The following is a 14434-nucleotide window of genomic DNA, read 5'->3' as shown; positions in this document are numbered from 1 at the left end:
CTTATAGATAACCTATCTCAAAAGAAAAAGGGTTATGGAGATGCAATGAAGTGGTAGAGCACTTGCCTAACATCAGCAGGCCTGGGGTTCATTCCCTGGTATTAGAATGAATGAAAGAATAAAAGAAAGAAAGAAAAATCAACCTGTAAGTAGTCTTACTCCATTCAATATTCGACCTTCCTTCAATCTCTGGAAATAACCAATATCTTAAATCTGCTTTTTTTTTCTTTCTGGTCCATGCCTTAATATTATCTGTGGATGTATGTGTACAGATATGTATAACTATATTTTTGTTAATTATTCATACAATTTTATGATTTAAACAAAATTATACTTTTTGTAGATGTATAATAATGTATGTACTATTATTCAACTTCTTTTAACTCAATGTTTGTTTTTTAAGCATTTCCATTTTAATGCATATAAATTTACTTTATTTATGCATGTTAGATGCAGTATTGTCTCTCATTATTTATATACCACAGAGCATTTATGTTATCTAAAGGACATTTAGATAATTTCTAATGCATCACTATTACAACACTATGGCAATAAATAGCCTTATTCATGTATAATGTTTTACTTCATTTAAAAAATCCTTAGAATCAATTTTGGAGTGAATTTTTCTTTTAAGAGTTTTTATATTTCCTAGATAGAAAAACACGGGGAGCACTATGTGTGTGTGACAGTGGTATAGCACTTGCCTAGCATTCTGTAGAACCTGGGATAAAAACCCAGCACGGTGAAACAAACTAAAATATTAGGAAAATAATTTGCCTATAATCTTACATTTTTTAAAGTTTTATATTTTTATTTTTGAAAATTTTTTCGAATTAATTAGGCATGACAATAGAATGCATTTTGAAACACTGTACACAAATGGAGCACAACTTCTCATTCCTCCAGATCCATCCATTTACTGTCAAATGCCATAATTTCATTCTTCTTTATGGCTGAGTAATATTTCCATTGTGTATATATACTGCATTTTCTTTATCCATTTATGTATTAAAGGGTATCTACGTTGGTTCCATAGCTTACCTATTGTGAATTGAACTAATATAAACATGATATGGGTTCATTGTTATAATATGCTGATTTGAAGTCATGTCAAGTGGTTCCATACCAAGTTATATGAGGAATCTCTATACTTCTTTCCTGAGTGGTTATACCAATTTGCAGTTCCACCAACAATGTATGAGTGTATCTTTTCCCCACATCCTGGCCAACATTTATTATTATCACAACGTAATTTTAATTTGTTTCTCTAATTGCTAGTGATATTTTTCATATATTTATTGACTAATTGTATATGTTCTTCTGTGAAGTGTCTCTGTTGTTCCTTTGCCCATTTGTTGACTAGGTTTTTTGGTGTTGTGTTTTTGAGTTCTTTATATATTCTGGAGATTAATGCTGTACCTGAGGTGCAAGTGGCAAAGATTTTCTTCCTTCCTCCTGTAGGTTCTCTCTTCATATTCTTGAATATTTCCTTTGCTATGAAGAAGATTTTTAGTTTGATACCCATTTATTGGTACATGATTTTGCTTCTTGCACTTTAGGAGTCTTTTTGAGGAATTTTGTTCCGAAAGCTGACACAATGGAGATTTGGTCCTGCTTTTTCTTCTAGTAGGCACAGAGTCTCTGGCCTAGTACCTAAGGTCTTTAAATAAATACCCTTTTCCAAGAAACGATAGCAAAAATTTTCAAACCTTGTGAATGAGATGCGGGCCACATAAGAAGGAATTTAGAACTGCAAGTACACAAAAATTTAAAAAAGAACCGTTCCATGAGCTATCATAATTAAATTGCCAAATATCCAGTGTAAGTATAGAATTTTAAAACCCTCAAGAGAAAAGATATCAGGTCACATTTAGAAGTAAACAAAGGAGGAAATGTCTGATTTCTTAACAGAAACCCTAAAAATCTTGCAGGACTTGGAACAATGTGTTTTAGGCCTGGAAGAAACATAACTGTCAAGCAAAATTGCTATATGCAATAAAGCTCTCATTCAGAATTCAAGAAATAAAAATCTTCTAAGATAAGCATAAACTTAAGAGAATTCATAACTATTAAGCCAGTATGACAGAAAATGTTTAAAGAAATTTTACATATAGAAAATTAAAACCAAACAGAACTTGAAAAATAATGAATCTTTTTTTTTAAGAGAGAGTGAGAGAGGAGAGAGAGAGAGAATTTTTAATATTTATTTCTTAGTTCTCGGCGGACACAACATCTTTGTTGGTATGTGGTGCTGAGGATCGAACCCGGGCCGCACGCATGCCAGGCGAGCGTGCTACCGCTGAGCCACATCTCCAGCCCCAAGAATGAATCTTAGTAGAAGAGAAGATACGCAAATGAGAATTAGAATACATATATTAGAATACATATTTATGCATTAGAAATAAATTTAAATGGCAGAAAAAAACAAACATCTATGATACTACTGAATGTAAATGTTCTCAATTCTCCAACTAAAAGACTTGGACTGGCAGACCAACTGTATGTTCTGTGTAAGAGACATAACAATAAGGCAAACATATCCATAGGCTGAAAGTAAAAGGATGGAAAATGATATTCCACACAAATGGAGCTCATAAAAGCAAGCAAAAGCAGCCAATTTCATATCTGACAAAGTATACATCATAATAAACACCAGAGACCAAAACACTTAATAAGGGAACAATTCAACAAAAGGATATAATAATAAATATGTATGCCCCAAATGTTGGTGCATCTAATTTTATATAAAAGACATTACTCAACATAAACATTCAGACAGACCCCAATGCAATAACACAAGGTGATTTAAACACATCTCTCACAGCAATAGATAGTTCATCCAGACATAAAATCAGTAAAGACACTTCAGACCTAAAGAATATTACGAATCAAATGGACATAACAGACATCTGTAAAATATTTTATCGAACAACAGCTGAATAAACTATTCTTAGCTATCATAAAACCTTCTCTAAAAATATCTTCACTCTTCATATTTTAGACTATGAAGCAAACCTTATCAAATGTAAGATAACTTATATAATCTCTTACATCTTTTCAAAACATAATAGAATCAAATTAAAATCAACATCAATAAAAACTACATTAATAAGGGAGACTGAGCTTTTAAATCATGAATAAATCATAGAAGAAACCAGGGGGGGAAATTTTTTTAAAAATAATGAAAATATAAATACAAAACCAAAATCTCTAGGATACTATAAAGGAGGTAGTAAGAAAAAAGTTTATAGCCCCAAGTACCTACATTAACAAAACCAGAACCAAAGATGCCTCTCAAGGTCCTACAAAAGGAAAAAACAGATAAACAGGACTATAAAAAACTTTGTGTATTAAAAGGAAACAGACAACTTAAAAAATACCAGAAAAAAACTGTAAATATCTAGTATCCAGAATATATAAAGCACTCTTGCAACTCAACAACAAAAAGACAAGTTAGTTTCAAAATAGGCAAAGGACTTGAACATATATTTCTTCAGTAAAGATAAATAAATTTTTGAACACATGAAAAGGTGCTCAGCATGATTAGCCATTAATAAAATGCAAATAAAACCACAATGAGATACCACTTCACACCACAAGAAACAAAAACAAAAATGGCTATTGACAAATGATAGAGAAGATGTAGGCAAATTTGGATCCTCATAGTTTACTAGTAGGGATGTAAATGATACAGCTACTGTAAAAACAGTTTGTCAGTTGCTTAAAAAATTAAATAATTAGTATATGACTCAGCAAGTCTACTTACAGGCATACAACTGAAAGAATTAAAAGCAAGTATTTGAATCAATATATATATACAAATGTTCTTAGCACTATTTATAAATAATAAAAATGTTGGAAGCTATTCAACTATCTATCAATGTACGTACTGATAAACAAATTGCAATATATTGTTACAATGGAATATTATCCCACTGTAAAAAGTAATTAAATTCTGAAATTTACCACAATGTGGATGAATCTTGAAATAAAAGAAGTAAAAGAAGCTAGACACAAAAGAGTATATATTGTATAATTCTATTTACTTGAACTATTTGGAATAGGTAAATCCCCAGAGGGATTAAAAAAAAATGTGGTGCCAAACAACTGGGGCAAGGGGAAAATGGGGAGATGTGAATGACGACTTAATGGGTATGAGGTCTCCTTTGGCAGTGATGAAAATGCTTTGGAATTAAACGTCATGGATGTATAACATAGTGAATGCACAAATGTTACTGAATTGTATGCTTTAAAATAAAATTAACATGTAATTCATATAGTTCTAACAATTATCCAGAAATAAATTTGCTTTTCAAAATATGCCACCATTGGCAAATAGGCTTTTCTAAGAATTTTATTTCCCCCTTGTTAGAGAAATATAATTCCTATAATCTTCATTTTGACATAGCAAACAAAAAAATTTTTTTTTTGATTGAGAAGACCAAGAGTCTCACTCTGCTAGGGGGAAAAAATGACTAAACTTTCCTAATATTCTAATTGTATTTCCTTAAGCAATTATCATTAAATTTTATAAAATATTCTTTGAAACTATGGCCTGCATATTTTTAACATTTATCCCAAAAGAGAAGAAAGTACTCCAATCTATGCTAGGCCATTGATCAGAAGATTCATTAAAATAAAGACAATTATATCTAATTAAAATATAGAGGGCAATATTTTCCATTTCTCTAAAATCAAATTGAAGGGTTTTTTGTGTGTGTGAATTTTAAATACCTTTACCAATGTCCCCAGCCCTAACTGGATCCACTGAGGATTTTACTAATCAGGAAATTGTCAACTAGAAAAAATATCAGTAACTCTTATATAGTTATACTTATTTTTAGACATAAAACAAAAGTGAAAGCATGGATAGTTAATTAAAAAAAGAATGTTTCACTTCAAGTATGTTGTATAAAGAATTTAGACTTTAAGACTAAAAGACACAACAGGTTTTAAAATGAGGAGAACCATGCTTAGAATTGTTTGTTGCTTGAGTGTATGTGCTATTAACGGAACCCAAGGTCTTGGGTATGTTAAGCACGTGCTACATGCCTAGTCCCTCAGAATTGTATTTTAAAAGATCACTTTGCAGAGTTGGATTTGAGGGGATAGGGCAGTTGTAGGTATTCAAATTTTACTCTAGGAGATGAGGGAAGAAATAATGGGGGTTTGAATAAGGTATTAAGAATAAGATGAAAAGAAATAGATATATTCTAGAACAACTGGTGGTGTGGAATGTTAAGACATATATGGGTTTTAATGAGGAGGTTGGAAAGAATGATAAAACAATTTTAGTACCCTAGATATCTTGTTTGAGCAAAAGTTATGGAGATGTAGAGTGCTAGATAAGGAGTAAATGTGTAGGAAAAGATCATGAATTTGTTGCAGACATGTTGTTATCTGGGTAAGACATCAAAGGGGAAACGTTTTGTAGACATTTGGATATATCGAGCTAATTCAAAAACAGGGTTTTATGCTAGAATTGTAGATTTGAATGCTAACTTAAATCATCAGAATAGATGAATCTGTCTTAAAGAAAACAGAGATTGTCTACCACAATCCAAAAATACTTTATCAAAAAGTAGCTGATTTCTGGGGGAAGAGATGACATAGGAGGATGTGAAGAAATGGCCAGAAATTCACAGAACAAAATCAGAAGATAATGGTGTCAGAGTTTTAATGGAAAAAAATGTTTTAAAGAGAATAAGATCAGCCTTGTTAACAGCAATGAGAATTTGAAGATGTGAAGTATCTTTTGGTTAACTCCTGGTTATTGACTGGTTTGCCTAGATTTCTCTGCTCTAGATTTAATTATTCTTAGCAAATAAGATTCTGTTTGTTGATTGCTATGAACCAATTTAAATTACATAAAAAATCATATATTGAAGCACAAATCTCTAATGTTATGGTGTTTGGAGATGGGGACTTTAAAAGGTAAATTGGATTATGTGGAGTCTTCGTGCTATTATGAGTGGCTTTTTGAGAAAGAAAGAGAGCAAACTCTCTGATTATGATAACAGAGAAAAGGTAGTCATCTACAAATCAAGGGGCAGGCCATTCTGAAGGAATCTAATCCATCTGCACCTTGATCTTGGACCACTCAGCTTTCAGAACTGTGAGAAAAAAATGTCTAATATTTAAATGACTCAGTCTATGGCATTTAGTTTTAGCAGTCTGATCTGCTAAGGCATTAAAAAATTCACAGTTCTCAATTTTTTATTCCCCATGCATATACTGAATTGTCTGTCTTTTCCTATAATATGATTTAGAAATATTAGAGGTATACACTTTTAGTTATTAAATAAATCATTATATTAGAACATGACAGGATAATGAAAAAAACAATTAATTAGGGTTTAGTTATTTTATTTTTTGTTGCTACCACAATCAGAATATGGATAAATGTCATAATGATAGAAACACTTGGACAAACATTTTATAAGTAATTTAAATTATGTATAGAATTTTATGGTATACATAAATAGGTAACTGAAGGCTGAAGGAAAATAAGTATAACTTCTGAGAAAGGGCAATTAAATTGAGGATACAAAGATAAAAGATCTACTAATTAACCAATGAATTTCTCTAAGACTAGAGCAGTTAAAGAGAAAATATAAATTTTATACCTTCCAGTAAATATGTAAGAATCAATAGAGGCAAAGAAAATCTTATATATATCTTAATTTTCATTTGTATATTTTATTATCATACATAAATAGGCATCGCTTCTTAATTTTTGTGACTGCCCTAATTCAGGCTCTCATGATACAGATTTAAAGTATAACTTTAGCTAGTATCTCAGATATTAGTCTTTTCACATCTACTTTTTAAGAGTAACTACCCTAAGTAATTGTAATTATGCAATATTTATATTCCACTATATACTAATGGAACAAATTGCCATAGTATATAGGATCTTATCAAGGTTCTTACATAGTCATTTAGCTCTGAGCTTGTAAGCAGTCAGTTCAAAGTGACATCATTTATCTTGAAACTTTGCTTCAGTTTTTTCCTACTCACAAATAGAAGAGAGCTTTCCCTGCTTTGTGTCACTACTATTCTCTAATTGTTCTTATGACACTTTGCTTGTCTTCTTTGCTAAGTTGTATCCTGATAAAACAGGGTGACATATTATTTCTCTCTGTGACACTGTGCCCAGCAGAGTGTCCAGCTGAGGAATTTTATACAGGCAATCGATTAGTTAAGGAGACAAAAATTACCAAATCATTGTAAATTGCTATTTCATTTGGTCAAGAATCCAAAGGACACATGATGAATGTCATCATACCTAGGATCACTAGAGCAGGGACATGTAACTGTGGTTTACAATGTGCGGTGTATGATTTGCTGGACTGGAAAAACGTAATTTCTTGCTGCCACTTTTATAGTTTTATATCACTATTCTGAAAGAATACACACTTCTTTTTTTTTCAAACAAACTTTCTCTATGTTGTCCATGCTAACTAACCTTAAACTCCTAGGCTCAAGCAGTCCTCTCTCAGCCTCCCAAGTAGCTGGGACTACAGGTATGTGGCTTCATGCCTAGCCACAAATATTTTTATTACAATGCAAAAATGTTAACACATATTTGACTCTGTAGGTTCCTAAGTCTAATTTAGCATTGGTATGACAACATCCTCAACTGAGAAAGAAAGCAGAGTATGTTCACTGGCATTTCTGAAAGCTTTTCTTGGTTCTTACAATCTAGTATACAAAGGGTGGTTTCATCTCACTAGGTTGTGGCAGGTAGATTTTGAAACCATTACACTTCAGTAAACCTCGGTATATCCAGCCCCTACTTTAGTGTCTGGCTCTAAATTATAGTGTTCTATTATTGAATGAATGAAAAACTATATGAATATACTAAGGAAGCCAGGCAACTTATTAGTTCATGGATTGTTAATTTCTTCATCTTTTATTAAAATATAGTTGAAATAATACATAGATGTATTTCATAAATCTAAATGAAGTACAGCAGGAACTATATTCCATGAAAAGTTTACAAGTCCTTAGAGTCCCATACTGTATAATAGTAACTAATACTTCTCAACATACTCAATACTTGAAAAAAACTACAATGTCAGCAGCAGCTTCATTCTTTTTTTTAAGAGAGAGAGACAGAGAGAGAGAGAGAGAGAATTTTTTTTAATATTTATTTTTTAGTTTTCGGCAGACACAACATCTTTGTTTGTATGTGGTGCTGAGGATCGAACCCAGGCCACACGCATGCCAGGCGAGCGCGCTACCGCTTGAGCCACATCCCCAGCCCAACAGCAGCTTCATTCTTTATAATCATGTTTTGTAAAGTATATTGTTTAATTAGATTCTTGAAAATTTCACAGCTAACTCAACTTTTAGATATATTTGGAAGCACAGTTAAAATGTGATTTAAAAGTAGTAGTAGCAGTATATCTTCTATTGTGGATTCTACTTAGGACAGCAGAAATCAAGTTCATATCATCCCTTAAAAACTCAAGGCTGAATGTTAAATTAAAGGGTAATATGTGACACAAAAATAAGACTTCTGAGATTACAGAAAAACAAGTTGAAACTTCTGGTTCCTAACAAGAAAGAATAAATACATCTATTCCTACTAATTATATATATAAACCCTAAAAATAATATGTTAAAAAATATGACTCTAAAAGGGACAGGCAAGAACAATAGAGAAGGAATCTCAGGAGTAGAGAACAACACTAGAAGAATAACTCACAGTAATGAGTTTCCTGGGTTTACTTCATTTTTTCACCCCAAATTAGGAACTAAAGAAATCCACAATCGGGCTGGGGTTGTGGCTCAGCAGTAGAGCGCTTGCCTAGCATGTGTGGGGCCCTGGGTTTGATCCTCAGCACCATATAAAAATAAATAAATAAAGGTATTGGGCCTAAGCACAATTAAAAATAAATAAATGAATAAATAAATAGATGGATGGATAAATAAATAAATAAAAGAAGCCCACAATCCAGAAATGCTAATGGACAACAAACAAACAAATCCTCAAGGAAAGCTTGCTCTCTTTAGCAAAGGACCAGTAAAAAATCAGATAAGCCAGAAAGAAATCTTGTTGATCTACCCTAATCCAGCCATAAACACTGGGGGAAAACAATTAGAAGTCCTGCACTCCAAGTTAATGAAAACAGAATAAGAATCCTAGACCTCTACCTACAACAAGTAGAAACCTCTTCAGTCTCCCTTCAATGCACTATCAGCAAAAGTCAAATTAGGAGGTTAGATTCCCACCCCTTACTAATACTAATAAGGTGACCCTTATGATGTCATGAGTCATGATGCCATCAGTAGCATGTTAAAATAAAAGATTTAAATAAGATCAAGATTCTTAACATAATATTCCAAAGTGCAGGAGACAGTTTTTAAAATCACTCATCAAACCAAGAACCAGGAAAATCACAACTTCAACTTTAACAATAAAAAACAACTATAATTGTTTTAATAACTAACCATTTTTATTGGGCAATTGATTTGAAAAGAATCAAAGAACAGAGACAGCAAATAAGCACATAAAAAACAATCAATACCATTAATCATTAGGGAAATGCAAATTAAAATCACAATGGGCTACTACTACATACCTATTTATTTTTAAAAATTAGTGACAACATCAAGAGTTGACAAGGATTTGACAGGTTCTGATACATATACTGATCATATGATCTAGCAATGAAACTCCTGAATATTTACCTTAAAGAATCAGAAAGTCATGCTCACACAAAACCTATGAGAGCAGCTATATTCATTAATGCAAAATAAGCATACAAAAAACCCTGGAAATGACCCAAATGTTGTTCAATGGAAAAACAAACTGTAATAAACCTTTATAATGGAATACCATTTATCAATAAAAAGGAACAAACTGGATATACTAAACTGAATGAATCTCGAAGGCACTGTACTTAGCAAAAGAGGCCAGTCCTCTAAAAGTTGGTTTATATGATTCTATGCATAGGACTCTGAAAAAGGCAAAGCTACAGGAAGGGAGAACAAATCAGTGGTTGTCAAGTGTAGGGATGGTAGAATGACTGGACTACAAAGGGGCAGAACAAGAAAAAAGTTTCTGAAATATATTTGGCATCTTGATTGTGGTATTAGTTACTCAAGTGTTAAATGTGTTATAGTTGATAAAACTGCACAGTAAAAAAGCCAATTGTACTGAATATAAATTTGAGGGTAAAAAAAAGGGAAACAAAACATTCCTGCCCTCATCAGTATACAAACATCAATGAATAAAAGACTGAGGGTTTGCAAATATTGTTTGAACATACTTTTTTATATGAATTTTATTTTGACATCACATTTCATTAAGAATGTTTCATACTGAACATGTGGTTCATGAAGTACTGCAAGTAGAACATTTGTCTAATGTTTTCTCATTTCATTCACCAAATAGAGTGCATGAGAGCAGAACTCAAACACATTTAGTTAACTGAATAAAGTTTCACAAAATAAACTTTCCCCAAGAAACTTCTACTAGACAACTTAAGGTTCATTCAATGCTTTATGAAAAACGTCATTACTATTTACTGAGACTGGTCTGAAAAATAACTCTTACAAATAACTATCACATTGACGAATTTAAAGAGATAAAAGGAAAACTTTCACGGTGTAATAATGACTCTTTGCATTACATTCAAAGAGCTATTTCCAATGTAAAAACACTACCCAAGTGAACAGAGTAGGATTTAAGAGCTCACTAATTTTCCTTAAAAGGCCTTATTACTTTTTCTTTCTATTCTATTTAACTAATGAATAAAATAAACCCCAAAATGTATACTTATAATATCTGACTGAATTTTCTTGAATAGATCTCAAAACTACTTAGATGAGGTCTCTCACTTAATTCACTTTAGTCAAAATTAACACTCAAATTTTTGGAGACAGATAGATGGTCATTAAAGATTACCAGAGAATGTATTGACATGTGCCACAATATGAATGAACGTTGGAAATATTATGCTAAGTGAAAGAAAATAGTAACAAAAGAATCATGTATTTTATGATTGTATTGATATGAAATATACAGAATAAGAAAATCCACAGACCCAGAACATAGGTTAATAAATAGTTACCTAGGTCTGGGAAAAGTGGATGGAAGTGTTAGGGGCACATCGGATAGCTTGTGTGAGGTCTTAACATTATTTTTTTGAAGACATGATGAAAATATTCTAAAATTAATTATAATGATAGATGGTGAACAACTCTTTGAATATAGCAAAAGCCACTGAAATATATCATTTGTATGGGTGAACTGTATGACTTCTGAGTTATATTTCAGTTAAACTATTAAAAATATCAGAAAATGGGAATAAATATATACAGTTCATAAGATCATTTTCAAGACAAGAGACTTCATTATCAGCATCAAATACTGAGAGCTAATAGAAGATATTGTATGTTGAGGTAAATGGGAGTATGGATTTAAATGTGATATGCTCTTTTCCTCAAAGATTATACTATTACATAGAAAAGGTTGTAATCACAAAAAGTTACAAGTTATAATATAGCGCATAAAACAAGTTTCTGATTTATAGCTAAGAAAAGTCAGTGACAATTATAATATGCCTGTGGCATATGCTGCTAAATTCTCGCAATCAAAAAGACATTCAGGCTTTCAAAAAGACCATATAGTCTGAGTGTTAAAAATTAACTCTAAATGATAAAATAGTTAAATAGCAAAAGAAGCTAATCATATTGTCTAACTCTTCTTTGTCTAAAAAAAAAAAAAAAAAACCTGCACACACAAAAAAATCTTTCTTTGCCAGGCTGAATATAATAGTCTGTGAATTATAAGATCAAGCAAGCAAACTGTATGTTTTCTAAAATATGAGTATCCTTCATCAAGTTTTATACTTAGGGCAGCTAAAAGACCTATGTGAAGGGATCAGCATTAAGCCCAAAGGACAGGCAGTGCAGAGCAAGAAAGAAAGCAATTCCCTCGTGTCTTTTGCAGGTCACTACCAAGGACCATGTTAGCAGATCCACACCAGACCCTTAACAGGCAGTTCTGCTGCTACCAGTAATTAGCTTGGACAGCTCTGGCTCCAAGAGTAGCAGCAAGGCTACACCATAATGAGCTCAGCTGGGATTAGCAGGACAGGGCAGGGAACCAAGAGAGCTCAGGCATTCTGCATTGCGTATGTATCTAGGAGATCAAACAAGGATGGCTGGCTAGGTTATCCCCTCTCCACCTCATTCCAAAAATGAAGCACGGCAGTGTCTAAAATACAGGCTAATGAAGAGCGACACCTCCAACAGATGAGAGCCACATTAATTAACACAATCCCTAGATCATATTATACAGTTTCTGTTAGAGCTAGCAAATGTGCAACTTGTTATTTCATAACACATATGTGTGTGTGTGCGGGTGTGTATGTGCGTGTGTGTGTGTATGCAAAGCTAATCTTTTGTTGTTGTTATTTCTATCGGCACAATCCAGATTATTTCATTTAAAATTTATTAGGTATTTGTCTAGTATCTTTAAGTCACAAATAATGCCTCCCAAATGTTTATCTACCTCTATATTGTAAAAATCAAAGCAAAACCAAAAACTCACTTTTGAATCATTAGTTCCTGGTTCTCTCTTTTGAAATATGCCAGTTCATTCCACACGGCATCAGAATCTTCTTGTCGAAGTTGTTGGGGATCTGCTCTCTTTATTTTTCTGATTTCAATCCTATTTTTAAAATAAAGTTGCTTTTTTCCTTAACATATTCAAAGTGCAATAAAAACTAAATAAAGTAAATTACATATTTCTTAAAATTATTATGTATCTAAGACCAAATTTTGAATTTGTAATTCACACTCACTAATAGATAAATGTGATAAATTTCCTAGAACTGAAGTGTGTAGAAATTAAAATCCTGTATTCTAATTTCCTAAAGTTAAACCTCTACAGTGAAAAGCAAAATTTTAATCAGACACATGATATTCTTAGGTTTATTCCTCTGATTCTAGTCCATTAGTAAAGAAAAATACACTATAGAACTATAGCAGTCTCAAAAAAAAAAAAAACAAAACTATAAGTGATCATCTAGAGTTTGTTGCCACCCAATCTGAATGTGGTATACATGCCCTATCTTAGAACAAGATTTTAGTGATGAACATGTCAGAAAAGAGATTTCACTCTTACACTGAGGAGATGCTAAAACTTAGGACAAATCACTTTATTGCTGCTCATTGACACACAATACGAAACACTCTCCATTCGTCAAAGGAAAAAATTAGATGTGACAATTATCTACAAGTGATGCCAAATGTCCTTTACATTTTCATTTTCTGTACAAAACAAACCCTTCATTTTTATTTTTAAAAAGTGCTGTACTGGCCAATTTAGAAACAGTATTTCTCTGCAGAGCAGACCAATGTGTATCATCAACATTGCCCTAAAGGATCCATCTCAGAAGATGAGAGGGTAGTAGATTTTCTGTACTCATTCAGTCCTTTGCCCTCTGTTAATACTGTTAACAGGGGAGCCACTTACGACTAACCAAGATCTGAACACCTGTTCAGAGCAATTGAACTGAGACCACCAATTCATTCAGATAAGCTGGAGAACAAACTGATGGATAGTAAAGATCTTCAAATTGCATACTAGCTTCAAGTAGTTTTAAGATAGTTAACTGTATGTGTGAATTTCATATTTCTCTTGTCTTTCCATTAAAACTTAAACCCTTTGGTGGTTATACACATTTTAAAGTATTTTATTCATTCAAAAGCAGGATTTCAAGCATATGAATATTAACTATTTTTGTATTAAATGTATGCTTTTATTTAGTTAGTCTATTAATTGTAAAAATACAATAATTCATAATCACCTGCTACTAATGTCATTGGCAAATGAGGAAAATCTAAGTTATAGCTAGTACATTTCTCTACTTTCATTCATTATGTTCTCTATTTAAAAACTCACAATAAAAATTTGACTACCAAATAATTTCTTTAAAACAAAACAAAAGCCATTAAAACACCTATATAATGCTACTCCATTCCATTTAATATTTAGGGAAATGTCTTTATGAGCTATGTAACTCACATGCCACTGCCTTCTTCCCACTGTTTTAATTGCTCTTTTACTGCTCTGTAGTTGGTCTGTAACATCTGTAGCCTTTCCTTGCGTTTTTCATGGGCATCTCTTAGCTCATCATTTTCTTGGCTCTACAGAACACAAAAAAAGCAAGTATAAAAGTTTGATGAAAACACTGGTGTAATTTTTCAAAGAAAAAGTTACCAATTTAAATATGAAATTTGAAAGTCTATAATAATATGTAAATATGAATGCATTTGTAATAGTTATTTAAGTGAAGAAAGGAAAGAATTCCTCAAGTTGAAGATTTGGTTTGCTTGATAAATATAACCTACTCAACTACAGTTTTTTAAATTGCTAATGTAATTTCCAAATTCTGCTATGAAATTAGTTTCA

At 32.1% G+C, this 14434-nt stretch overlaps 1 protein-coding gene across 2 annotated transcripts in view; it reads right to left on the bottom strand.

Annotated features, from left to right (window-relative positions):
* Positions 1-14434, bottom strand: part of Cntln (centlein) — a 291783-nt gene that overhangs the window by 112958 nt on the left and 164391 nt on the right. For both annotated transcript variants that reach the window (XM_026397573.2, XM_026397574.2), the window contains exons 11-12: positions 14048-14169; positions 12569-12688 (exon numbers count right to left, since the gene is read on the bottom strand). In XM_026397573.2, the coding sequence (XP_026253358.2) occupies positions 12569-12688; positions 14048-14169 (242 nt within the window). The remainder of the gene's footprint in view (positions 1-12568; positions 12689-14047; positions 14170-14434) is intronic.

The sequence above is a fragment of the Urocitellus parryii genome, chromosome 4 (genome assembly GCF_045843805.1).
Source record: "Urocitellus parryii isolate mUroPar1 chromosome 4, mUroPar1.hap1, whole genome shotgun sequence".
Classification (NCBI taxonomy): Eukaryota; Metazoa; Chordata; class Mammalia; order Rodentia; family Sciuridae; genus Urocitellus; species Urocitellus parryii.
The sequence above is the reverse complement of the archived record's forward strand: the minus strand, read 5'-3'. Positions and strand labels throughout refer to the sequence as shown.